Source organism: Dama dama, chromosome 14, assembly GCF_033118175.1.
Source record: "Dama dama isolate Ldn47 chromosome 14, ASM3311817v1, whole genome shotgun sequence".
Lineage (NCBI taxonomy): Eukaryota > Metazoa > Chordata > Mammalia > Artiodactyla > Cervidae > Dama > Dama dama.
This window is the reverse complement of record NC_083694.1, coordinates 50,882,348-50,909,119: the sequence shown is the minus strand read 5'-3', so window position 1 is coordinate 50,909,119 and position 26,772 is coordinate 50,882,348. Positions and strand designations below refer to the sequence as shown.

Here is a 26,772-nt window from a genome sequence, read left to right as displayed (position 1 = left end):
TAAGGCATCAATTCTTCAGTCATCAATTAACTTTTTGAGGAACTGCCAAACTGTTTTCTAAAGTGGTTCCATTTTACATTCCTACCAACAATGCAGAAAGTTCCAATTTCTCTACATCTTTGCCAAATCTTGTTATTTTCCATTTGGTTGAGTGGTTTGTTTGTTTTTTTAAAAATTGTAGATATCCTAATGGGTATGAAGTAGTATTTAATTATAATTTTGATTTGCATGGCCCTAATGTCCAGTGACATTGTACAGCTTTTCATGTGCTTAAAGACCATCTATATATCTTCTTTGAAGAAGTATCTAATCTTGTTTTCTCATTTTAAAATTGAATAGTCATTTTTTATTGTTTAATTCTCTATGTATTAATATTTTGGGTACTAGACCTTTATCAGGCATAAAAATTGTGAGCATCCCTCCCATTCTGTGAGTTGGCTTTTCAGTCTCTTGATAGCATCCACTGAAGCACAAATTTTAAAAACCATTGAAGTCCAATTTATCTATTTTTTCTTTTGTTGCCTCTACTGTTGGTATTTTATCTAGGAAGCCATTGCGTAATCCAAAGTCACAAAGATTTACTTTTATATATTCTTCCAATAGTTGTATAGTTTTAGCTTTTACCTTGAGGTCTTTGATTCATTTGCAGTTAATTTTAATGAATTAATCGTGGTGTGAAATAGAGGTCCAACTCCATTCTTTTGCATGAAGAAGGCCAGTTGTCCCAATACCATTTGGTTGAAAAGATTATTTTTTCCACTGAATTATCTTGACACCTTTGTCAAAATTGATTGCCCATAACACATGTACCCCAGTGTTCATTGCAGAACTATTTACAATAGCCAGGACGTGGAAGCAACCTAGATGTCCATCGACAGATGAATGGATAAAGTTGTAGTATATATATATATGATGAATATTAATTACTCAGCCAAAAAATGAATGAATTTGAGTCAGTTCTAGTGAGGTGGATGAACCTAGGTCATATTATTCAGAGCGAAATAAGTCAGAGAAAAACAAATATCATGTATTAATGCCTATGTAGGAAATCTAGAAAAATGGTACTGATGAACCTATTTGCAGGGCAGGAATGGAGATGCAGACATAGAGAATAGACTTGTAGACACAATGGGAGAAAGAGAGGATGGGACAAATTGAGAGAGTAGCAGTGAAACATGTAATCACCATATGTGGAATAGATAGCTAGTTGGAAGTAGCTGTATAACATGGGGGGCTTAACCCAGTGCTCTTTGACAATCCAGAGGGTTGGGATGGGGGGTTGGTGGGAGGGAGGATCAAGAAGGTCGGGACATGTCTATACTTAGGACTGATTCACATTGTCCTATGGCAGAAGCCAACACAACATTGTAAAGCAATTATCCTCCAATTAAAAATAAATTTAAAAAATCACTTTCCCAGAAGTGTGTGGGTTTATTTCTGGACTCTCAATTCTCTTCTATTGGCTTATACATCTATCTTTATGCCATACTTACTACAGTAGTAGTACTTACTCTTTGTAGTAAGTTTTGAAATTGAGAAGTGTTAGTCCTCCTCTTTTTTCTTTTTCAAATTGCTCTGGCTCTTCTTATCACTGTACTTTAATTGTCTGATGTGTATCTCTCACTCCTTAGGGAAGAGAGGAGGACCCATCTTATTCAGCACTTAAAAGAACATATGGTTGGTAAAAACATTTGGCAGGAGGAAGAGGGAAGAAACCCAGCCTTTTGGCAGGAATGACAAGAAGGCAGGTAATAGAAATCAGATTGGAGGGATGAGAGATAAGGAACAAATTTGATGAGAAAGAATAGTAAGTTATGCACTCTCTTACAGACACAGTGAATTGGAGGTAATATTAAGACATCTAGTCTGATGTAACTGATGGTTTCCTGGGGAGAAACTCAGCTAAAACGGCACAGAAATAATAAACCCCACTTTGCTGCCTGAATTCCCTATTCATCAGAACAAGGGGAGAAAGATGGCAAAAAAGGTCAGAAGAGATCCCCTCTAACTAAGAATATTATTTTTAAAAAATTTTACCGAAGCACACTTCAAACTCTCAAACCAGGCTTCGGACCAAGGCCAAGAGCAGTCGGTGGAAACACAGCTACATCCTGTATGTTCCTGGAGGGCCTCATCCTCCTGGGCTCACAGCTGAGCTGTCTGCAAGCTGTATGGGTGGTTGGTGAGGTCAGAGCCAAAGGGGCTTCTCTTTTCACTCTTGCGAAATCAGGGCCCGCTCAGCTGACGGCCCTGCATGAATCAGAAGCTCAGTTTCCGAGCAGATGGTGAGGGTTTCCCAACACAGTTGAGATGCAGTGTTCCAGGCCAGCACTTCTAAAGCCGGCCTTAGTCTTTGATTATTCAAGTATTAATAACTAAGCGGTTCTCTCTAAGAGAGGTGGCCTCCTGGCCAGGTTCCAGAAAAGTTATACAAGAGTGTTGATTCCAGTCTACAGCACTATGGACTCATTTCCTCTTTTACTGAGAACATTCTGCTTTTGGTCAAGAGAGAGACCTCCCCTCAGGTTGAGTAATCTTGACTGAGGTTGTAACCAACAACCTCGAGTTTTAACATTTGAAGAGACGTCCTGAGCCCTGTTTGCAGTTGGAGGGAGTGGGTAAGTTGATTCATTCTCCTCGGTCCTAAAAAGTGTAAATACTCATTCATTCATTCAGCTATCAGGGGCTGCTAGCAGGGAGAAAGTCTTGAATGCAGAGTTATCAAGAGCCTGGTGCTAAGAAAGACTGAAGGCAAATGGAGAAGAGGGCAGCAGAGGATGAGATGGTTGGATAGCATCACCAACTCAACGGACATGTTTGAGCAAACTCTGGGAGATGGTGAAGGACAAAGGAGACTGGCATGCTGCAGTCTGTGGATAAAATAAAAATAGCTAGTGGGAAGTTGTTGTATAACACAGGGAGCTCATGAGTTGAGTTTACATGAATTAAGCTTGCAAGGAGTTAGACATGACTTAGCGACTGAACAACAACAGCAACACCAGTTTAGAGGAGGGTACTTCCTCCTGACACCTTGGCGGGGCGGGGAGGGAGTGGTCTCTGAGGAAAGAGATGTTTCTTTCACCTGGGCCATGAAGAGTACGTAGGGTCTGGATGGGCAGTGATGGAGTTGAGTGGGGGAGGAAAATGAGTGGAGCTGGGGAAAAGTGACCAATACACATGAGCGCTGTGTTACACAGTGGTTAGAGCCAGGGATTTCTCTGGAGTCTGACAGATCCTGCTGTGTAACCCCTGCATCACCCCTTGCTGACTGTGTGAGTGACTTACTGTCAGCCCCACCATCCTCATTTACAAAATAAGGATGATGTTAGTTTTCAAGGCTTTTGTGAAGATCAGGAGAGAGTGCTTGGCACAAATTTCGCTTGCCATTATTAAAATATCTGGGGCTTCCCTGGTGGTTCAGTGGTAAAGGGTCCACCTGCCAAGGCGGGAGACAGAGTTCAATCCTTAGATCGGAAAGATCCCCCAGTGAATGGAATGGCAACTCACTCCAGTATTCTTGCCTGGAAAACCCCATGGACAGAGGATCCTGGTGGTCTACAAAGAGTTGGACACAACTGAGCGACTAGACAACATAAATTAATTTTCTTGTGGATAGCCATGGCATTAACTGGGAAGAGTGGTAAAGTTTACGCAGTAGGTCTCAATTCCTTTCCCTCCATCGAAGGGGAAAGAATGGATGTGGTTGGAGACCTATCCTACAGGCTGTGAGTCCTGCACCTTCTGCCTGCCGGTGACTTGGCATGAGTCCTTCCTTCTGAAGTGAAACAGGAGTCCCCAGCCATCACCAGCGCCTCCCCCCTCTCGATTCCTGTGCTCAGCTGCAGAGCCTTCCAGAACACTGCCTTCAACTTTGGGAGGTGACCAAGAGGGGCCACCCCACCCAGAGCCCAAAGAAAACTGCTCCCCCCTGAAAGGCATCCTTGGGGCATTGAGCATAATAGCCCCTTCTCTGTAGTCAGGGGATGGTCACCGCTCCAAATCTTAATGTGTAGCATTTCTTCTGATTTTTCTAGAGGAACTAGTGACACTTGTCTGGTCTCTGCAGCCTTGACATGTTTCTCTTGATTTTTATGGGAGAGGCACACGTTGCTGATGCCAACAGTGAGCAGTCTCAGCCCTGTGTTGGAGGGACTGACAGGACCGGACAGAGTTAGCAGGCAGGCTGCTGCTCGTTAAAAGTCAAACTGCAGAGCAGCAGAGTTCATCTTTATAGGAGAAGTATCCTATTTTCAGCCCTGCTGTCTCTTTCATCAGAAGAAGGTGTTTGACAATTTGTGGGTGAAGCACAGTGGACAGTGGCAGGAATGTTATAAGGGATAACTCAAAGGAAATCTCCTGTTTGGTTAGAAGTGTACTCGTTTGGTCAGTCACTCAACAAATGTCTACTAAATACTTATTTATGGTGCCAGACATGGGGAATATGGGATGGTATGCGCTGTGAGTAGTACTGTACTGCCTGGACAAAAATTAGCAGTGTGTTCATCCCTGTGGGATGCTGAGTGGTGGGGCCAAGCCTTCTCGGAGTTGCCTAGATTTTCCGTGGCCAAACTTTGATCTGCTAAGCAATTTACCAGGATCCTTGGAAGGGGTGGAGGTGGGTGGGAAACCCATTGACCACATCAATGATTGTACTGATCACAACCCTGAGTCTGCCAGGAGTTGACGGTCAGATGCAGGGCTCTGGATTAGCAAATGACTTTCAACATTCCCAAGAAAGACCGTACAAGGTCTGGATGTGGGTCAGCCTGTGAGACTAGAGAGGTCACTCAAAAGATGTGGGAAATAAAAGCGAAGTCCAAACACCTTTTTTTCTTGTTGCAGAAACCTACTTCATGGTAACTTAAGGGAGTGCTATCAAACAGCTCAATTTGGGGCATTTTGAATGAAGATGAAAGATAGCATAAAGATCTGAGTTATCTTGGAGATCACGGTGGGTGGTCTGCAGATTGTTGAAAACCGTTGGAGATTGGCATCTCCCTGCAGTTTGGAGTGTGTTTATTTTCAGGCTTCTGAGCACAGTTTTGAAACATGATAGAAAAATAATATGTAAAAGCCTGTGCCTGGGCAAAGGATCAGAAGCAGACCTTTTTGGTTTTGTTTTCTACATAGATGTTTGGACCTCCCTCTAAAAACATTACATTCTCCCAAATTTCATTGGAATTATTTGTTTGTAAGTTATCTTACAGTTTTTCCTACAGGGAAAATCCAGAACTTCCTAGGATGTTGCAAGAAAAGAAAAAGAGCATTCTACTTCTCGATGGCCACAAAAGTCATTCCAAGGCCATGCAGTCATCCATCTCCAAAGGGTTGTTTGTGCATTTAGATGCTGGAGCAACTCAAGATGCTAGAAAATCCAGACAGCATGAAAGATGTCTTAATCTATCAGTTTCTTTGAAAGCCTGAGGGTAACTCAGCTTGACTTCTTTTAAAATCAACTTTCCCACTTTAATCTCCAGCCGTTCAATTCTGAAGCTTCAGGTCAACAGAAAGAGGACCACAGGGAACTTCTCCCTCACGTGGAGATGGAAAGCGGGCAGAGGCTCTTTGCCAAAACTTACGAAGGAGACTTCGGAAGCTGTCCTCATAAGACACAGTAAAATCCCAGACTTAGAGAATGAACTTCTCTAAGTTCATTCTTTTCAGGGGGAAAGATGGCAGGAAGGGATACTTAGGGAATTTGGGATGCACAGGTACACACTGCTCTATTTAAAATGTATAATCAACAAGGACCTACTGTGTAGCACAGGGAAATTTGTTCAAAGTTATGTGGGAGCCTGGATAGGAGGGAAGTTTGGAGGAGAGTGAAGACATGTTTATGTATAGTTGAATTGCTTTGGTGTTCACCCAAAACTATCACAACATTGTTAATTGGTTATTATTGTTCAGTTGCTAAGTCATGTCTGACTCTTTGTGACCCCATGGACTGCAGCATGCTAGGCTTCCTGGTCCTTTGCCATCTCTCAGAGTTTGCTCAAATTCACATCCATTGAGCCGGTGATACTATCCAACCATCTTATCCTCTGTTGTCCCCTTCTCCTCCTGCCTTCAATCTTTCCCAGCATCAGGGTCTTTTTCAAGTCAGCTCCTTACATCGTGGCCAAAGTATTGGAGTTTCAGCTTCAGCATTAGTCCCTCTGATGAATACTTAGGGTTGATTTAATTTAGGATTGAGTGCTTACCACCCCTCCAAAAAAGCACGCGGTAAAATCTAGTAAAGGACTCAGCACCATATGGAAACATCCTGCTTAGTCGAGGTAAAATCTAGTAAAGGACTCAGCACCATATGGAAACATCCTGCTTTACTCGAGGTAAAATCTAGTAAAGGGCTCAGCACCATATGGGAACATCCTGCTTACTCAGTTCATCCATTCATACTCTAAATTTTGTTATCCACAGAATGGCAACAGACAGTAAAAGTCTTGCCTCTGAGGTTTCATGCTTATTTCCGATTGTTGGGGTAGTGACTTTAGATGCTTTCCAGTTATTACCTGTCCAGTTCTTTCCCTTCCTGCTGCTCTGCCCTGGTATAAGCACTGCCCACTTCTGCCTGGACAACAGTCTAAGTGATGCTCAGCTTCAGTCTGACCCTGGCACCTTCCCCAACACCTACATCTATTCTGTGGCTCCTGGGGCTGGAATTATGTCCCTCCCACACTCAGAGCATCTTCTGGCTATAAAGTTAATCTCAAATCAAAACCCCTTCGTACAGAATTCCACCAGTCTGACCCTCTACCCCTCCCCGGTCTTGTTTCTCAGTCTAGACACACTGATCAGCCTGTTTCTCAAGTGTGTGGTGCTGCATTCTGGGCTTCAGGGTTAGTGAGACCAGCTTTTCACTTACCTGGTGATCACTCAGTCATTCAACAAATACTCACTGAATGCCTACTCTGCCAGTATCGTAGACAATGGGGACATCAAGATGAAACAGCCTTTACTGAGCTTATGTTCTAGAGGGACAGTCAGTTAGTGAATATACTAATTCACTAATTAGTATGTTATGATTTCAGTGGGTGGTCAAGAAGCTTCCTGAGAAAATGCCCTTTAAGCAGAGATCTGAAGTGAGTGCAGGAGCACCAGCTTGAGATTTTCCTTGTCTGCCTGTTGAGAGTCCCTCCTCCTATCCCACCCCAACAGTACCCAAATCCGTGAGAATGGAGACCTCACCTGGCTCACTTTTCTGTTTCCAGTGCCAAGAATGGGGCCCAACATGCAGATATCATTGCTTAGTCACTCAGTCAAGTCCAACTCTTTTTGCAATGCTGTGGACTGTAGCCCACCAGGCTCCTCCATCCCATGGGATTTCCCAGAAAAGAATACTGGAGTGGGTTGTCATTTCCTTCTCCAGATTCCAGGGGATCTTTCTGACCCAGTGATTGAACTCGCCTCTCCTACACTGGCAGGCAGATTCTTTACCACTGAGCTATCAGGGAAGCCCCAAGCATGTAGTAGGTATGCAATAAATATTCTGGGAAATAGAGGTGAACTCAGAAAGGCTCCAATCTCCATCCCATCATTGCTGCTGCCTTTTTTTGTAAAGCCAAGAGTACCTCTGCTCTGAGAAGTACAGCCTTTGTAAGGCAGACCACACCTGTCTTCTAACCTGCCACTTCTGGAACCTCAGTCCTAGAAAGGGAACTCATTTGAGGAAATAGAGATTGTGGTCACTACATAATTAGACTGAGGGATTCTAACAGATGGTGTCTCATAAGAGGAGGTGAGATGCTCAAGGAAGCAACTGCTTTCTATAACCAGGATTATAATTTAAGAGAGAGTCAGGTTGGGGGTGAAAAGGAAGGATGTCAAACCCAGGGAAGGGCATTTTCCAGGCAATAGCTACCCCGGAGTCACAAAAACAGGCTTGAGGGGCCAACGAGCACTCCAAAACACTTGGCTTTGCATCTGCTCACTGACCAGGCCAACTCAGAAAATTGTTAAACTTCTGACCTTGTTAAAGAAAGTTATTCTGGCACTTGTTCAAACACTTGGAAGATTTTATTCAAGACTATTGCCTCAGGGAAGAGAGATGGGGTTCAACTCTGAGTACAATGGGGACAGCTGAGGATTCATAGCCAAGAAGCAGAGAGAGGGGCAGTGGGTGGAAAACTGTGAAGAAGAGACCTCAGAGGTAGGGGAAAGAAAGAAAGTGAAGTCGTTTAGTCGTGTCCAACTCTTTGCGACCCCATGGACTGTAGCCTGCCAGGCTCCTCTGTCCATGGGATTCTCCAGGCAAGAATACTGGAGTGGGTTGACATTTCCTTCTCCAGGGGATCTTCCCAACCCAGGGAATGAACCCAGGTCTCCCGCATTGCGGGCAGACGCTTTATCCTCTGAGCCACCAGGGAAGCCCCCAGAGGTAGGGGATTCTTGCTAAACTAGCCTAACAGGATTCATGCTAAAGGCAGGCCAGGGATTTAGAAATCAAAGGTAGGAGATTGAGAACTTGATTAAAGAGAATCAAGTGGTTCTCTATAAACTGACTTAGCAGGGCTCTTGCTGAAACTAGACTCTGTAATGATGAACATCGAAGCCTGAGGACATGGCCTTACTGAGAAGAGGGTTCAGAGGAGTTTCAACAAAGGTTGGTCAAGGAAGGTCTTTGTCAGCCTCACTTTGCTCATCTGGTAAGTGGGGACAAACACACCAGCTTAATTTTTGGATGAAAATCAAATTTATATTCCCATTTTACATCATGCTTCAAGATAAACACAGGGCAAATAGAAAGATTCAGTGTAAAAACAAAAACTTACAGAAAATATAGATGAATACGTACATAATCTTGAGCAAGAGTTTGTAAGTATGATATTCAGAGAGACAAAACAAGCTTAATAAGTTTGACTAATGGCAGATCTTGCCACTTATATATGCAAGTGCAAATTAATTTAAAAAATTATTGCAGCATCTATTCCAAAGAATATATATTTTTTTTCAGTTTTATCACTTTATTCTATCCCAGAAAACTTAAAGAAATATGCTTTATTTCCTGATTTTGTTAAATAAAATGCTTCCTGAGCTTATGTTGCATTTGCTTCATTTCCTTTTTCCCTATTTCAGTTCTCTGGATTAATTAATTTATTTTTATTTATTTTGGACTGCACTGAGTCTTCATGGTGTGTGGAGGCTTTCTCTAGTTGCGACAGGTAGGGGCTACTCTATTCTTACCTTGCAGTGTGTGTGCTTCTTATTGCGGTGGCTTCTCTTGTTTTGGAGCACAGGCTCAGTAGTTGTGGCACACAGGCTTAGTTGCTCTGTGGCATGTGGAATCTTGCCAGATCAGCAATCAAAAGTCCTCTGCGTTGGCATGTAGATTCTTAACCACTAGACCACCAGGAAAGTCCCCTCTGGATTAATTTAATGGTGCCACACCAGTGGTATGAACCAAATAGCCATGTAATGTATTGACTGGATGCCAGAAAAGGTTATATATTAGTTCCCTATCATACAGAGTGAAGTAAGTCAGAAAGAGAAAACAAATATGTATTAACATGTATATGTGAAATCTAGAAAATGGTACAGATGAACCTATTTGCAAAGCAGAAATAGAGACACAGATGTACAGAACAAATGTATGGACACCAGGTAGAAAGGGGAATGAATTGGAAGATTGGAATTGACATATATACACTACTATGTATAAAATAGATAACTAATAGAACCTAAAGTATACCACAGTCAATGCTCTGTGGTGACCTAAATGGAAAGGAAATCCAAGAATATATTCTTAAGGCATAAAGAACACTTAAAAATTATTTAAAGATGAATACCACAAAAGAAAAATAGTCACAAGAGAAGAAACTCCTATCAACCAGCAAACTTAAGGAACAACTCATCACCACAAATCAGAGAAATGTAAATAAAATCAAAAGATTGAAAACACTTACTCAAAGGCTTAATCAAGAATTTGGGACTGTTGTAAGACAATCACAGTGACAGTGTAATTAATGTTCCATAAATTCTAAAATGTTGTAAATGAAATGCCATCCCATAAATATATGGAAACTAGAATGATTTCTTTGGACTATTAGATTTTGGTGCAAAGGTAAAAATGATTCCCTTGTGTTAATATTTAGTTATATCGAGCAGCTTCAGCTGCATGCAGCAAATTCTGATAAATTCTCATTTCATTTTTATTCTGTTACAAATATTCTCTAATTTTCCTTGTTATGGCTTCTTAGGTATACCCATCATTTAAAAGTGGACATTTTGTTTCCAAATACATGAAGTTTTTAAACTATCTTTGATATTAATTTCTTAGTTTGATAGTTATCATTTAATGATTCCTTCTCTGTAATCACCCTGTGTGTTTTCAGTGTTTGAACTTTATTGAGGCTTTCAATGGCTAAATCAAAGATCTCTCTTGGTAAATGACACATTGCATTTGAAAATATCTGGGCTATTTTCAAATATCTTTTGATACTGATTTCTAACATAATTCCACAGTGATAAGAGAACAGACTCTGTATGATTCCAATACCTTTAGGCCATGAAATTTTTGCATCTTGTTTTATGCAACTGGATATGTTCCAGTGTCTCCTGCTTTATAGTCTATGGGAACTTGAATTTGTATCCTGCTGTTGTGTGAAAATTGTATAAATCTTAATTATGTTGAATTGGTTCATAGTGGTTTTCAGGTCTACTATTTCATTCTATTAAGTTTTGAGAGTTTTATGTTGAAGCTTCAACTAAATCTTAATTTATCTACTTAAAAAATAATTGTAATATGTAATTTTAATAGATATGAAAATGCAGAACAATATAACTTTGTTCTGCATTAGAAATGCAGAACAAATGGAAAATATAACATTTTCCATTTCCAAGAGATATTTTCCATATCTCTTGTAAATGTGTTGTCATATTTTCATAATTAAAAAAAAAACAAAAAATGATTCGTAGCTAGCACTTTCATCCTGATAAACATCTCTTCAGTGCTTATTGGTTCTCAAACTTAAACACCTTAGGATCAAGTCAACTTATCACATCATCTTTTTAGAAGTAGTAGTTTTTAAAAGAATAACACATACACACCAATTCCAAAGCAAGTGGATGGCTTACAGACAGTTGAAAATGTCCATTTGGTTCTGCCCCACAGGCTGGGGGAGGCTGGGAGTGGCAGGAAGGTGTTCGTGTGAGCGTAAGGGGACATTGCTCCAGAACAGACTCTCTTATTGCAGGTTTGTCACTGCATTTACGTAAACAGTTGTGTGTGTTGACTGTGCGCACACGTGTCTTAGGAAGAAGAAAATGATTGGAGAGCAAAGACAGCAACACATGATTTGAATTTCACCATTCAAGAGAAAAGGATGTCAAATGCTGGCTGGACACTCAGCAATTCATCCGCAAAGCCTTCAGACGAAATAATGAGAGGGACAAGTGAACATCTCTTGTTAAAGATCAACTTTCCCAGGGAGCAAAAAGAATGCCAGGGCAGTGAGACAAAAGGCATGCCTCTTCATGATGAGTGTCATTCATAAAATGCCCTTTTGTCTATTCAGAGCGATTTTGGTCCTTGGCTCTGTGGGCCAAGGGTAGAAAAGAGCAAGAAGGAATTTTTATCATTAGGCTTTCAATGAACTGAACTTTCTACGAAAGAATTCAACTTATTTATTTTTTTTTAAGCAAGGGTGGTTTTGTTTTGCTTTTTAAAGCTAGAGGATACCATATGGTAAGTGATTTTGCTGAACACACCAGAAAATGTTTTTAAATGGATAGTTCGTTAAGTGTATTTGAACCTGGAGTGGAAGAAAAGAAAATAGGATGCTAAGTTTTTTAATAAAGACTGCTTGCCTGGCAAAAGGATAGTTCCCCTTGAAGTTGATAAATACATTCAACATTTGCTGAGATCATAATCTTAAATCCTTAACGAGAGCTGATCAAAACCCCTACTCCCACCCCAGCAACCAGCCAGAAAGGGAGCAATCTGTTTGCTGTCAGTGAGGTATCCGTTAGTTGCTAACTGATGAAAGCCTTCCCCCACCCCAGATGAGAAAATAATGCATATGCTTGGGAAGCGCTGATTGGCAGCACCAGCTCAGTAGTACTCAGTGCAAAGAGAAGGCTCGTGGAACAAGAGAATTTACTCTAGAGGCTTCCTTCCTCTGTGCATCAGCAAACAAGCTGTGATCAAATATTTATTAGCTGTGCCTTTGGCTGAGCTATCTAAGCATAAGAGAAAGAAGGAATTTTAAGGCGAGGGCCGGATATCTCACGTGTATGTGCTGCCTAGATACGAACATCTGCTCTTTAATTAAGCACATAAGTCTCCAACCACCCCCTCCCTCTTGCTCCTGAGCTGTGTGTGCTTGCTTATTTTGCAACTGTATTTAGTCACGAAATTTCTTCCAGAGCCACTCTGAGTCTGGGGAGGGAGCCCATGACCAATGAGTCAGATTAGTTTTAACTTGTGAAAAGGGTTATTGATGAATTGAGACGGCATTCCTACTCGGTCAGGATAAACTCCAATCATTGCGGTAGAGAGTGAAGAAAAGGCCACTTGTCCTCCCTGTGTCCTAGAATTCAACTTGCGGTCCCACCCCACCTATTCCCTGCTCCTCTGGAAACCTTTCTCATTGGCACAACAGGGTCATTCGTCCAGTGGTAATGCAGAGAAGCCAGGGCCAGGGGCTGTGAGGTCTCTCTTTAGTTTAGCTCTGGGTACACTAAAAGGTCTGTTAGTTATCTCAGCACCCTTATAAGTATATTACTGATTCTCCCTTGTAGATGATGATCCCAACTGTAAAAGAAGAGGTTGAACTCTATGTCAACCTCTATGTCTATGTGTATGAGGTCTGTAGTTAGAGCCAATGGGTCTAATCATTCAAGCAGACAGCAGTCTCAAAATTAAATGGAGCACAAGCTCGATTTTAACAAGAAGGAACCCCTGCCTTTGGACATTCTGATTTAGTAGGTTTGGGATAGAGCCTGCTAATCTTTTCTTAAGTTTACTATCTAGCTTTATTTTACTTCATTTAAGTTTTTTTTAATGTATTTATTTTTAATTGGAGGATAATTGCTTTACAATGTTGTGTTGGTTTCTGCCATGCATCAAAATCAATCAGCCATAAGTGTACATATGTCCCATTGCTCTTGAAACTTCCTTTCAACTCCCACCCCATTCTACCCCTCTGGGTTGTCACAGAGTACTGGGTTGAGCTTCCTGAGGCATACAACAAATTTCCACTGGCTAGCTATTTTTTTATTAATACATATGGTAATGGATGGGGCTTCCTGGGTGATTCAGACGGTAAAGAATATGCCTGCAATGCAGGAGACCTGGGTTTGATCCCTGGGTCGGGAAGATCCCCTGGAGAAGGGAATGGCAACCCACTCCAGTATTGCTTGAAGAATTCCATGGACAGAGTAGCCTGACAGTCTAGTCGATGGCGTGTCAAAGAGTTGGATACCGAGCGACTAACACTTTGACACTTTCATGGTAATGTATATGTGTTAATGCTACTCTCTCAATTCGCCGCATCCTCTCCTTCCCTCACCACATCCACAAGTTTGTTCTCTATGTCTGTGTCTTCTACTGTTGCCCTACAGATAGGTTCATTAGTACCGTTTTTCTGGATTCCGTATATATGCGTTAATATTAATATATGATATTTATTTTCCTCTTTCCAACTTAACTTCACTCTTTATAACAGAGAGCCTGCTAATCAACATGTTCAGAAATCTTTCCAGACTCTAACTGAGAATTTTTCTGGGTCTATATGAAATTCTGTTAACCTAAATGCATTAATTCTTTACATGAAATGGCACCAGAAAGAATCAGGTTCATTATTGAAAGAAAAGTCAAGGTGTAAACACACACACACACATACACACCCACACCCATCCCACTGTCCAGCACGCCTCAGTGGGAACCAGGGAGGGTCTGGTTGCTTCACCTTTTTGGAGTCCCATCTTCCTTTCTTTTACAATGGAGATGACCAGGCTGTTCTGTATACGTAGAATGGTTTGTGTTAAGCCAGAATGAAAACTCCCTAAAAAGGAAAAAATACCCAAAAGAAATGAAAAAAAAAAAAAAAAATCTGATTGTAGCTGACCAGTCAGGTCTGCCCATGATTTCACCTTGAGGTCTGACTCGATCTCCCCTTTTCAGCCAGCACGGTCCGGCCAGAAGATGATGTGACTACAGGTGTGAAAAATGAGAAGACGACCCTGGGTGTGGAAGATTACATATCAACCCCAGCTGCCAGTAAAGAACCCTTGGCAACTCCGGTGAGTGTCCCAAGAAGAGAGGAAGTTGCTTCATAGGCATGTGATCACATGCAAGGATATTTTGAGACTGGCTTATTTCAGTATGCCTGAGCATAATTGCCCCCAGTGTTCATCCATGTTGTAGCATGTGTAAGAATGTTTTCTCTTTGGAGGTTGAATAATATTCCATTGTATGTAAGTATATACTACATTTTCTTCATGCATTTGGATTGCTTTCAATTCTTGGTTTTTGTGAATAGTGCTATGAACATGGACATGCAAATATCTCTTCCAAACCCTGCTTTTAATTCTTTTGGGTTTATGCTTAGAAGTAACATTGCTGGATCATATGCTAATTCTATTTTCAATTTTTCTGAGGACCTCCATTTTGTTTTCCCTAGTGTTACATCCATTCTACGACCCCATCAACAATGCACAATGGTTCCAATTTATTTTCTGTTCTTTTGATAGTAGCCCTCCTAACCGGTGTGAGGTGATAATCTCATTGTGCTTTTGATTTGTTTTTCTCTGATAATTAGTACGATTGAGTATCTTTTGTATGTTTGTTGGCCGTTGTATACCATATTTGGAGATTGATTTACTCAAGTCCTTTTTCCCATTTTTAAAATCAGGTTATTAGATTTTTTTTGTTATTCATTTATAGGAGTTCTATATACTTTTATCAGATAATATGATTTGTGAGTATTTTCTCCCATTTCATAGGTCGCCTTTTCATTCTGTTGATTGTGTCCTTTGATGCACAAAGTTTTTGAGTTTTATATAATTCCACTGATCTATGTTTGTTTTTTTGCCTGTACTCATTAGCTTGTTAAATGCTATATTGACATGAACTTTGGAGTCAACAGAACCATTTCCAAGTCTTGTTCTGTTGCTTGTTGGCTATGTGAGCTTGGGCATATTATCTGATCTCTCTAAACCTTGTTCATATTATAGGGCTAATAATAGAATTTACTTCTTGAAACTTCCCTGGTGGTCCAATGGTTAAGAATCCGCTTTCCAATGCAGGGGATGTGGGTTCAACCCCTGCTTGGGGAACTAAGATCCCACATGCTGTGGGGCAACTAAGCCTGTGTGCTGTAACTACTGAGCCTGCACACTCTGGAGTCCTCGAGTCACAACCAGAGAAGCCCGCACCCTAGCAAGGAAGGCCCAAAGCAGCCAAAAATAACTTAAAAAAAATAGGACTTACTTCTTAGGGGTTTTTTGTGGTGTTAATGAGAAGGTATTTAGAGGGCCTGGCAAATGGTAAGCTCTGGGGGAGGAAGGGCATTAAAAATAATACAACATAATATGTGCTGAATAAACATTACAGGAAAAAATGTACCATTCAAGTTCAAGGGAGGGAAAGAATTAATGCTTAGTGAACCCAGTATTTTCCAAAAAGTTATACCTCAGGTAGTCAGCATGCTCAACATTTTGGATTTATTTCTAGAGTAGACATGATTTTATTCCTGTCTCCATTCTTGTTTCTTATGTGTGTTATCTTGTTTCCACTTTAAATTTATGCCATCATATAGCTTATATATTTATACTACTTTAAGTCAATTTCTGACAAAAGATAGAGTGTATATTTTACAGTATTAAGTTTTATTTCTGTTTTGCCTTTTACATCTCCAATAGAGGCCGACAGGAACAGAGAATGTAACACAAAGTCACAGAGAAGATCTGCCAACAGGCGAAAGCACAACGGCCAAAAGCACACCTGCCCAGAGCACAACTGCCAAGACCACAGTCCATACCCACGTACCAGCGACTAGTCACTCCCAGGGTAAGAAAAACAGCCACCCCAGTAGGGGCTGATCTTCTTTTGCACCATCAGTGCATTCCCAAAAATCCAGGGACAAATATAATCATCAGTGTGGCACTTGTTGGAATGTAAGCAGTAATTTTGAACCAAGCTTTGTGTGGTAGGATCAGAGTTCATATTTATTGGGTTGTTGAACTCTGCTCTCTACTTCGAGTGACAGCTAGTGATAATGCCCCCACAAAAGTAAGTGAGATAGCTACTAGTGTCATATTGCTGACGGTAAGCTGATATAATGCTACACAAAACTTTGTGTTGATACCCAAGAGGGTAAGAGTTAGCCAACCTATCTATATCTTAGTAGATTCTGTCCTACCATTGAAACTCAACATTCAAAAAACTATGATCATGATATCCAGTCCCCTCAGTTCCTGGCAAATAGAAGGGGAAAAAGTGGAAGCAATAACGGATTTTATTTTCTTAGGCTCCAAAATCAGTATGGATGGTGACTGCAGTGAAATTAAAAGACACTTGCTCCTTGGAAAGAAAGTTATGCCAAACCTAGATAGCATATTGAACAAAAGTCTGTATAGTCAAAACTATGGTTTTTCCAGTAGTCATGTACGGATATGAGAGTTAGACCATAAAGAAGGCTGAATGCTAAAGAATGGCTGCTTTTGAATTGTGGTCCTGGAGAAGACTCTTGAGAGTCCCTTGGACTGCAAGGAGATCATACTAGTCAACACTAAATAAATCCTGAGTATTCATTGGAAAGATTGATGCTGAAGCTGAAGCTCCTAATACCTGATGCAGGGAGCTAACTCATTGGAAGAGACCCTGATGCTGGGAAAGATTGAAGGCAAAAGGAGAAGGGAGCAGGAGAGGATGGTATGGTTCAATAGGATCACCAAGTCAACGGACATGAATTTGAGCAAACTCTGGGAGATAGTGGAGGACCAAGGAGCCAGTGTGCCGGAGTCCCTGGGGTCACAAAGAGCTGGACACAACTTAGCGACTGAACAGCAATAACATTGCTAACATTTCCCATCTTACTGTACATTGAGTTCCTATCTGCAAGAATGATGCAAGAATCTATTCTAAGCCTGTCTTAGCAGGGTTTGGGGTTATACTTTACAGCTGGTATATGCGGCAATGTGGATGGAGGCTCACCGGGGGATAAATTCTGAAGGACAACTTTGAGTCTGCATCACTATTGTGAGGTTTAGACCATCACTAATGATTGTGAGGAAAGATGATTGCCATTACAACTTAGTAAGAGAAAGAGCTTCCTATTTCCAGAGGTTTCTTGAAAGAAATTCAGTTGTTTGGGATATTTTTTAAATATGCCTTATTTTGTAGTAGATAGGGGTGGAAGAGAAAAGGAACTAATCTTCTAATAACTGCAATGAATGCTTGCTAACTTGAGCAATTTCCTATCATCATTGTACCTAGTTAGGTGTTTTCATCTTTAAATGAAAGTAAACATAAGGACCTCCCCTGAACCTATGGTTCCTAAAACCAGTTGCACAGCTGAACAGCTAGAAAGTTAGTCCTTATTGTTTGATATACAATTCCCAATCACCAATCTGGTTTTTAAAACTCTAAAGAACTTCTGCAGATTTTTTAAATGCTTTGTATTTGTACACTTATGGTCACAGCAGCATTATACACCATAGCTGAAACACGGAAGCAACCCAACTGTCCCTGAATAGATGATTGGGTCATATACAAAATATATACATGACACATATACAAAATGTGTCATATACATGCAATGGAATATTATTCAGCCTTTAATAGAAGAAAATTCTCACATGCTATAACATGGATGAACCTTGAGGAACAAATGGAATAAACCAGTCACCAAAAGACAAATGCTCTGTGATTCCGCTTAGGTGAGGTACATAGAGTAGTCAAAATCATAGACAGAAAGCAGAATGGTGGTTGCCAGGGGTTGTTGGGGGGTGGCGTGCAGGTAGTGGAAATGGGTAGAGAGTGTCAGTTTTGCAAGATGAAAAAGAGTTGTGGAGATGGATGGGGCTGATGGTTGCATACCAGGTGAATGTACATAATACCATCAAATAGTATACTTAAAAACGGTGAAGATAGTAATGTTCATATTATGTGTATTTTACTACAAAGATGGAAAAGTTTCATAATATGCTTAGAAAATAATGCCTAAGGGTTACTCTAAGATGCTAAAGAAATGGTTGACATTAAATACCAGAGTGAACTAAATAGGGTTAATCAAGGAAAGAATCAATATAATTACTCATTGGAAACATTTCAAAATTTTGGAGAAGCATTGATCATTTGTAACAAGAGTTGATGGCTTATTCATGGCAAGCCGAAAATGGAACATTCCAAGTTGAGTGTTTTTTTTTTTTTTTTCTTTTTATTGTACCAGAATATTTCTCCTATTTCTTGAAAATGTCTCAATTTCCTGGAAAATACTCGTGATTACTTTCTTGTCTGTCCTCTTCCCCACCCTTTCACAAAAACTGTGACTTATGACACATTCCTACTTCATGCATCAGTGTTCCAAGAAATTTTCACATGTGAGTTAAAATGTAATCATAAACACTTGGCTTTTTAAGAGGTAATTTTATTAGGGCTGCAAATGCCTTTACCATCAAATGCCCAAGTTTGATGATGTTCATGTGCATGATACATTTGAGTGATCACAGTCAGTGTAATTGGGAAGAGGCTTAGGGAGTATAAGGCTAGTAAACTCTAATTTAGTGATGAATCATCCACAAACTTTATTTTGGTAATATATTTTCTGGAAAATGGTGTCATTGATGGTGATAATGTTGTGTTATGAGCCCAGTATGTTGTGTCATGAGCCACCATGTTAAGACATGAAAAGCAAATGTTTGACCTGTCTCTACTGGTAGTTGTCAGCCAGGTATAGCATTCAGGGAGTTGATAAGATGACACCTTTGTTCTGGGCAGGCCACAAACCCAGAAGTCTCCCAATTGCTTTTTTTATGTGAGTTGGCCTGATCAGTTTGAGCTCCATGTAAATGTTCTAGAGCCATGGGTTCAGCTCATGCAGGTAGAGATGGGTTCAAGGACCTGTACTCTGGGGCCATGAAGTTAAAAGACACTTGCTACTTGGAAGGAAAACTATAACAAACCTAGACAGTACATTAAAAAGCAGAGACATCACTTTGCCAAAAAAAGGTCCATGTAGTCAAAGTTATGGTCTTTCTGAAAAGTAGTCATGTACAGATATGAGAGTTGGACCACAAAGAGGGCTGAGAACTGAAGAGTTGATGCTTTCAAACTGTGGTGTTGGAGAAGACTTTGAGAGTCCCTTGGACTGCACAGAGATCAAACTAGTCAATCCTAAAGGATATCAACCCTGAATATTCATTGCAAGGACTATTGCTAAAGCTCCAGTATTTTGACCACCTGATGCAAACAGCTGACTCTTTGGTAAAGACCCTGATGCTAGGAAAGATTGAGGGCAGGATGAGAAGGGGACAACAGAGGATGAGATGGTTGGATGGCATCACTTGATTCAATGGACATTAGTTTGAGCAAATTCCTGGAGATAGTGGAGGACAGAGGAGACTGGCATGCTGCAGTCCATGGGGTCTTAAAGAATCAGACACAACTTAGCTATTGAACAATGACAACTCTAGGGCCATCTTGAAAGGATGTCTGTTTTTTTTTTTTTTTTTGGAAGATGGACCTGATACAGAGTGTATAACTTCTTTTCTTTCCAAATGAACCATTAGAAAAAGTAAACATCTTATAGTTGATGGTTCGCTGGTTTCACTTTTGATTAGGAGAGTATTAGATATCTGATATTTTGTAAATTGTGAGCTAAGATTCTAGGGCCAAGCATGATTAAATCACATATCTCTGTTGTCTCATTAAATTAAGGCCTCTCGACTTTTTCTTCATAAACAACTACACCCAGAGGAATGAAGGGCTCAGTATACCACGAAGTTGATGGGAGAAACAAAAGGCCTTTATTTTTTAATAGAATTGTGTAAAAATTATCTGAAGAAAACAATGTTATTTCTTACTTCCAGAAAGGTATTCATAGTTAAGCAACTTATATCCACATGCTAGGTAAATAAGAATATTCACATTTGAACCACTAGATTAGAGTTAGCTGCAGATAGAAATCCTACAATAATAGTGCCATTATTGTAGGATTCCAGAAAAGGGAATTCCAGAAAAACATCTACTTCTGCTTTATTGACTACGCCAAAGCCTTTGACTGTGAATTACAACAAACTGGAAAACTTTTAAAGAGATGGGAATACCAGACCACCTTACCTACCTCCTGAGAAATCTGTATGCAGGTCAAGAAGCAACAGTTAGAACCGGACATGAAACAGCAGAGTGGTTCCAAATAGGAAAAGGAGTACGTCAAGGCTGTATATTGTCACCCTGCTTATTAAACTTATATGCAAAGTATATCATGAGAAATGCCAGGCTGGATGAAGCACAAGCTGGAATCAAGATTGCTGGGAGAAATATCAATAACCTCAGATATGCAGATGATACCACACTTATGGCAGAAAGCAAAAAAGAACTAAAGAGCCTCTTGATGAAAGTGAAAGAAGCAGGTGAAAAAGCTGGCTTAAGACTCAACATTCAGAATACTAAGATCATGGCATCTGATCCCTCCCATCATTTCATGACAAATAGATGGGGAAACAAATAGAAATAGTGAGAGACTCTATTTTGGGGGGGCTCCAAAATCACTGCAAATGGTGACTGCAGCCATGAAATTAAAAGGCACTTGCTCCTTGGAAGAAAAGCTATGACCAACCTAGATAGCATACTAAAAAGCAGAGATATTACTTTGCCAATAAAAGTCTGTCTAGTCGTAGCTATGGTTTTTCCAGTAGTCGTGTATGGATGTGAGAGTTGGAGTATAAAGAAAGCTGAGCACCGAAGAAATGATGCTTTTGAATTGTGGTGTCAGAAGACTCTTGAGAGTTCCTTGGACTGAAAGGAGATCAAGTCTGTCAATCCTAAAGGAAATCAGTCCTGAATATTCATCAGAAGGACTGATGCTGAAGCTGAAACTCCAATACTTTGACCACCCGATGCGAAGAACTGACTCATTGGAAAAGACCCTGATGCTGGGAAAGATTGAAGATTCAATAGACATGAGTCTGCGCAAGCCCCAGGAGTTGGTGATCGAGGATGGAGGCCTGGCGTGCTGCAGTCCATGGGGTCACAAAGAGTCAGACATGACTGAGCAACTGAATTGAATGAACTGAAAATACAAAGGATGTAGTCTCATTAAGCTTAAGTGCCCTGTAAGATCTGGATTTTCTATGAAAGCAAAGGAAATTGATATCACAAGATGGGAGATATCACAGTCTTGACCACAACTTCCAAAACATTTTGCTTTCAAAATCACATTTCTTCAAAATAAACCTCCTCCCAATGGGTGAGTTTTTCATGATCTTGACTTTGGGCCAAAAATCAACAGCCTTGGATTCTTTTGTTACCCTAACTTCTGAAATCTTTGACCATTTATTTAAGATCTCTCTGGGTGAGTTACCTTGACTCTGCTCTCCACAATGGGTGGGGAAAAAAGTAACATTTACCAAAGAACTATGGACTCATAGTTATGAAGAAGCATTCATAAATTCAATAAATAATAGTTTTAAAGACAGGATCATGTCAGAGCCTGCTTAAAAGTCCCCTGATCCAATTTACTTAAGAAATTATCCTCTTTGTTTGTGTTTTGCTACCTTCCACTTAGAGTAAGTCCATCTTCTGCCAATTATTAAATTATAGTTATTAACTCCTAATAATTCTATATCATTGCAACTCTCTCTTTATAGGGAAAACAGATGGAGAAAAACCAAAAGTCGCTCAGAAAGGTGGGTTAGATTTTGTTATCAAAACATTCTTATGGGAGTTTTTAAAAAGGTTTCTTTGAACTTTAATCTTTGTGATGAATTAACATTCTTTCCTGGATTGTAATCAACGGGAGCAGAAAACCTTTTGAAAATGTTTCAAATCTCTTAAGAGAGAAAAGGGAATTGCCTGTATTTGAAAATAAGCAAACCACAAGTGAGTCTTCACAACAGCTGTGGAGAATGGTGTCATATCACAATTTATGGTTCCTAAGGATGGAAATTGGGGCTAATTCAATAGCTATGTGTACACAAAAGCTACTCAGTAGTTAACAGTGAAGCCATCTAGTCAGAATGGTATGCTTCTTGATATATCTTGAGATCCAGAAATCTTTCCATGATTAGAATAACCCCAGCTCTTTTCCCCTTCTAAGTCACCTCCTACTAGATAGAGGACAAACAACATAGAGCATCATTTGTTATCTACAGTGGGCCTGTGACATTGCTTATTGCTGCTGTATTGTTCATCTGGGGACTCTGCTTTTTTTTTTTTTTCTGTCTCATTCAGGTGGCTTGTCAGTGGGGACCGTGGTTGCAATCATTGTTGGCGTCTTACTAGGCATCACAGTCATTGGCATAATCATCCGTGTGATTTATCGGAAAATGTCGGGAAGATACTCGTAAGTATAAACCTTAGGCTCTTGTGATACGTAAATGAAGGGGGTGGTTTCCAACCTTTGAACTAATAGACACTCTAAATAAAGATCATGTGCAGAAGCCACCAACCTCCCTAAGCACTGCATCTGAAGTGTCCCCTTGTAAGTTTCCAAGAGAGCACCCCAGATGGTTCTTCAGTTGATTTCCATTGCAATCTGACCCAATTTGACCTCTTAATTTTCCGACTCAGTGAACTTGAAGGAAAACCCAAACCAAGTTTTCATGATACCCAATCACCCTACTACCAGTCATCAGAGGTAGGTGGTTCTCAAAAGAACATTAGTGGCAGAGTGAGGACCCTATTCCGATAAGGAATTCCACTGGTGCTGGGGCCCCTCCCTCCACGCCTGTCCTGCATGCACCCACACACCCAGGAAAAGGAATTATTTCTCCATTAAAATTTCCTAGGAATTCAGAACATTTCAAATTCATAGCCAGAGGAAAACATTTTCTTATTTCTGTTGGGGAGATAATATATGATTGAATGGGGAGAGGATAAATGTTGTTATATGACTGGGGGCATCAAGGGACACAAGCAGCAATACAATTGCAGATTTATGTATCTGGAAATGCCCAGGAGCCTGACCCTAAGTCAGGCCTGAATGTGATCCTGAGAATCAGGCCTGGAGGAGGGATGAGTAGGGAGATAAGAGCCCCAGGACCTAGTAATCACAATGCCAGTAAAAGAAGTGACAGTCACCTTTCTTCTTGTCTTCACAGGCCCTAAAGTGCTAAAGAATTGTGCTGTGCTGCCAATACATTTTAAAAAAGAGAGCTTCCAACATCCCCCCTGCCCCATCCCTGAGCACATGGAGAAGATGACCCGTGGAATTGCTTCACCACCACACTCAAAATCCACGGTGATCCCTCCACTCGCTAAAACTAACTGAAGGAAAGAGTATTCATAAGACGTGCTCCTCTAAGCCTTTGTCTTTTGAAAAAAAATATTGTTTTAATATAAATTTTGTGTGTGATTTAAAAGGCAAAATGCATAGAAAATGGAGCAAAGCTGTGTTAAACCTGATTTGTAACTAAATAGACAATAGATTGGGTTGGCCAAAAAATTTGTCAAGGTTTTTACCGTAAGATCTTACAGAAAAATCTGAACAAACTTTATGACCAACACAATCATTCAGCGGATGTCAGAAGCTGTAATTGTCTTGGTTTTTGTCTTTGTAATTAGTCTTTGTTTGGACTCTCCTCTGTTATTGTTAAAATGCAAAGGAATCTGAAAATATTTATACCAATGGCGTCCTTGGGTATAGAGCTATGGCAGTCAGTGGCATAAGTGCTCTGCAGTTTCTGATCTGTTAAAGCATACACATTCCAGTCCAGTGGGGTCCATTTTTAGAGCCTGATTTGGTATGGATAATGAAGTAGAAAATTTATACTTGTGTAATATGTAATTAGCAACTGGCTTTCACTGGTTCAGGTAAAGCATTTCAAAGACATCTATTTTAGATCATAAATAGAAGTCTTACTTTGGGGAAGGCGTTTTGTTTCTCACACCAAGGGTCTTGGTGTACTCTGCTGTCTTCTCCATCGATGACTTGATGAATCAAAGGTTTGTTTGTACACAAGTATAAATTTTTTACTTCCATTTTCCTCAGATGATAGAGATCCAGACCCTGACGGGGTGGCCTTCTCGCTTCCCCATCACCCAAGTCCTCCATATTGGCTTCTTTGTTCTGGAATATGAGGACCTCAGCCCTGGATGCAAAAAAAGGCTGTGGAGGCCCAGTGATGCCAGAGGCTCAGGTGTTCCAGGAACCGAGAGCCGCAGTGGTCCCCAAACCCTGTGCGTGCTTGTGACAGACAAAACCTGTCAGCTTCCTAGCATTTACTTTCTGCTTCAGAGGAAAGAAATGGGAATATAATTTTTAAAAAGCAACTGGATTTAGAGACTTTATCTTAAAATGGAAGCTGTTTCCAGTTTTCACAAGATCCCCCATATTTCAGTGGGGTCATGATTGACAATTCTGTATTGGCACCATCCAGCTCAGGACATTTCTCCCCGTAGGCCAACTGAATTCTTTCCCCTACACAAAAAGGTTTTACGCTGAGCAGATGCTGTGTCACAGTTGTGGTTATACATTTCTGATAGCCTCTGAATTCATCAGGTTCATAAAACAGGAAAAAGTAGACTATCAGTCAGAAAGCTTGGCCTGTTCCCCTACCGTTTTGCAGTAATGGATGGATGTAATTTTAAACAGTATGCCCTTGTGTCACTCAAGTCCAGCTAGTCCAAAATCCCAGGTTCAATATTTGAACATGGACTGATGGAGAAAACGGGCTTTGGAAATGCTTTATGAATCTCTTAACTACCCTTCCATTTCATCACTCAGATTCCTGAACAGGAGTTGGGAATAATGTTAATTTCCTCTTTCTTATTCTTTTTTTTTTTTTTCTTACTGTGAAAAATAATAGTCAAGCCCAAGTCATACACTGGACCCATCACCTGCTGGGACAGGGCTGTGGGTTTCCTGGTCACATCTGTGTTGTGCTCAATGCAGTGTAGACATGTTTTAAAATAAAACAGATGATTGAGTATAACAGTGAGTCAGATCTGTGATTGGGAATCTCCATCAAGGTTGGATCACTCCTGAGTACATCTCCACATAAGATTACACATTATATAAACATCTGCCTCTTGATTTGATTGGGAGTGAATTATAAATGGTCATAGGAGGTACATCCATGGGGAAGAAATGTAACTGGACCTTTCACCCAGGACTCTGCCAAAGTAGGGAAGTTAAGGTCAAGTGGAGGAATGGGAGGAAAAGTGGCACTTTGGGATTAGTTTTGTTCACTCTGGTCACAAAAGGTTAACAAGGTTTTGCCTGGCTCCTGATTTCTCTACCCTGGAGACTGGAGCCAGGAAAGGGGAGCAGTTATACCTTGCTCCTGCCAGCCTACCTGGGAACTTGACCTCAGGTGGGTAGGGCTTGACCACAGAAGAAAAGGTGGTAATAACCCTTGTGAAGGTTTTCTAACTGCCTATGGCCTGGGATGCACATTGCTGCAGAATTCCTGTTCCTGGGACATCTCACTGCTCCTTGACCCTCAGCGCAAGCACTCTGCAGAGTCTAGAGACTGGAGTGGCCAGGCCCTCTGTCCTTCTGTCAGTCTACTACTCCGCACCCCCACGCACACCGCCCCATATGGGACTCCAGTGCCACACCCTGTGTCTCTCCCCTCCAGCCCTATCTCTATTCATAAAGGTTGGATTTAGCATCATACCTTCCTCATAATACTCAGTTTTTGTTAAGGCAGGGTTGTTGAATTTGCCAGATGTCTGGAATCCTGAGTTCCTGTTTCTAAGTGGTAAAACTAACAGGAGAGGACTTGAAACTATTCATTTTCTAGCAGAAAATGAACCACATCCACCTAGTCCCACAGACTCCCAGGCCATCCGCTATATGTCAAGTGTCGTTTATACACGCCACCCACGGGAGACTATTGGGACCAAACAGACTGCCAAGAGCACTGGGGCTTTAAGGAAGCAATTCCATCCTCTCTTCTCTTAGAGATGCCTGGGGACCAAGCAGTGCTGAAGTTAACTGTTTGTGAGATAGCAAAGCATCGTTTGGGCTTCCCTGGTGGCTCAGATGGTAAAGAATCTGCCTGCAATGCAGGATACCTGGGTTCGATCCCTGGGTCAGGAAGATCCCCTGGATCTTCTCCCCTGGAGAAGGGAATGGCTACCCACTCCAGTATTCTTGCCTGAAGAATTCCACAGACAGAAGAACCTGGCAGGCTATAGTCCATGGGGTTGTAAGAGGCAGACACAACTTAGCAACTAACACACACACAAAGCATCATCTTAACCCTTTTTTTTTCTTTCAACCTGGGAGAACCAGGTTGAAACCAAAAAACAAGACTTAGTTCTGCTTTAATGAACAAAGAATGAGTAACTTAACCTCTTACTCTTTCCATCTTTATTTTAATTCATATTGATTTAGTATCCAGGTTTGCTCCTGACAAATGCTTTGATGGGGCATAATGCATATTCTAACATAAAAACTTTGTTTGCTGGTCTGAAGTCCAGTGGAAGTAGAATTTCTGTGACATAGAGATGGATCTTAGCACATACAGTTGGAGCACACAGTTATCTACCTGTGAGCATCAGAGAACTTGGCGTTCCCTGAAAGCAAGCATTTCTCTTTGCTCTTCCCTAAAGCTTGAAGCTAGGTTAGATATAAATATACCTGTGACATGATTACAACAATTGAG

The 26,772-nt window shown here is 40.8% G+C and overlaps 1 protein-coding gene across 2 annotated transcripts in view; it reads left to right on the top strand.

Annotated features, from left to right (window-relative positions):
* Positions 1–25,092, top strand: part of PDPN (podoplanin) — a 35,242-nt gene extending 10,150 nt beyond the window's left edge. Inside the window, exons 2-6 of one of the 2 annotated variants that reach the window (XM_061160714.1) lie at positions 14,120–14,238; positions 15,859–16,006; positions 21,808–21,846; positions 22,391–22,502; positions 23,260–25,092. In XM_061160714.1, the coding sequence (XP_061016697.1) occupies positions 14,120–14,238; positions 15,859–16,006; positions 21,808–21,846; positions 22,391–22,502; positions 23,260–23,266 (425 nt within the window). In that variant the 3' untranslated portion in view covers positions 23,267–25,092. The remainder of the gene's footprint in view (positions 1–14,119; positions 14,239–15,858; positions 16,007–21,807; positions 21,847–22,390; positions 22,503–23,259) is intronic. The other variant, XM_061160715.1, reaches the window with a different exon arrangement.
* Positions 25,093–26,772: the final 1,680 nt, after the last annotated feature.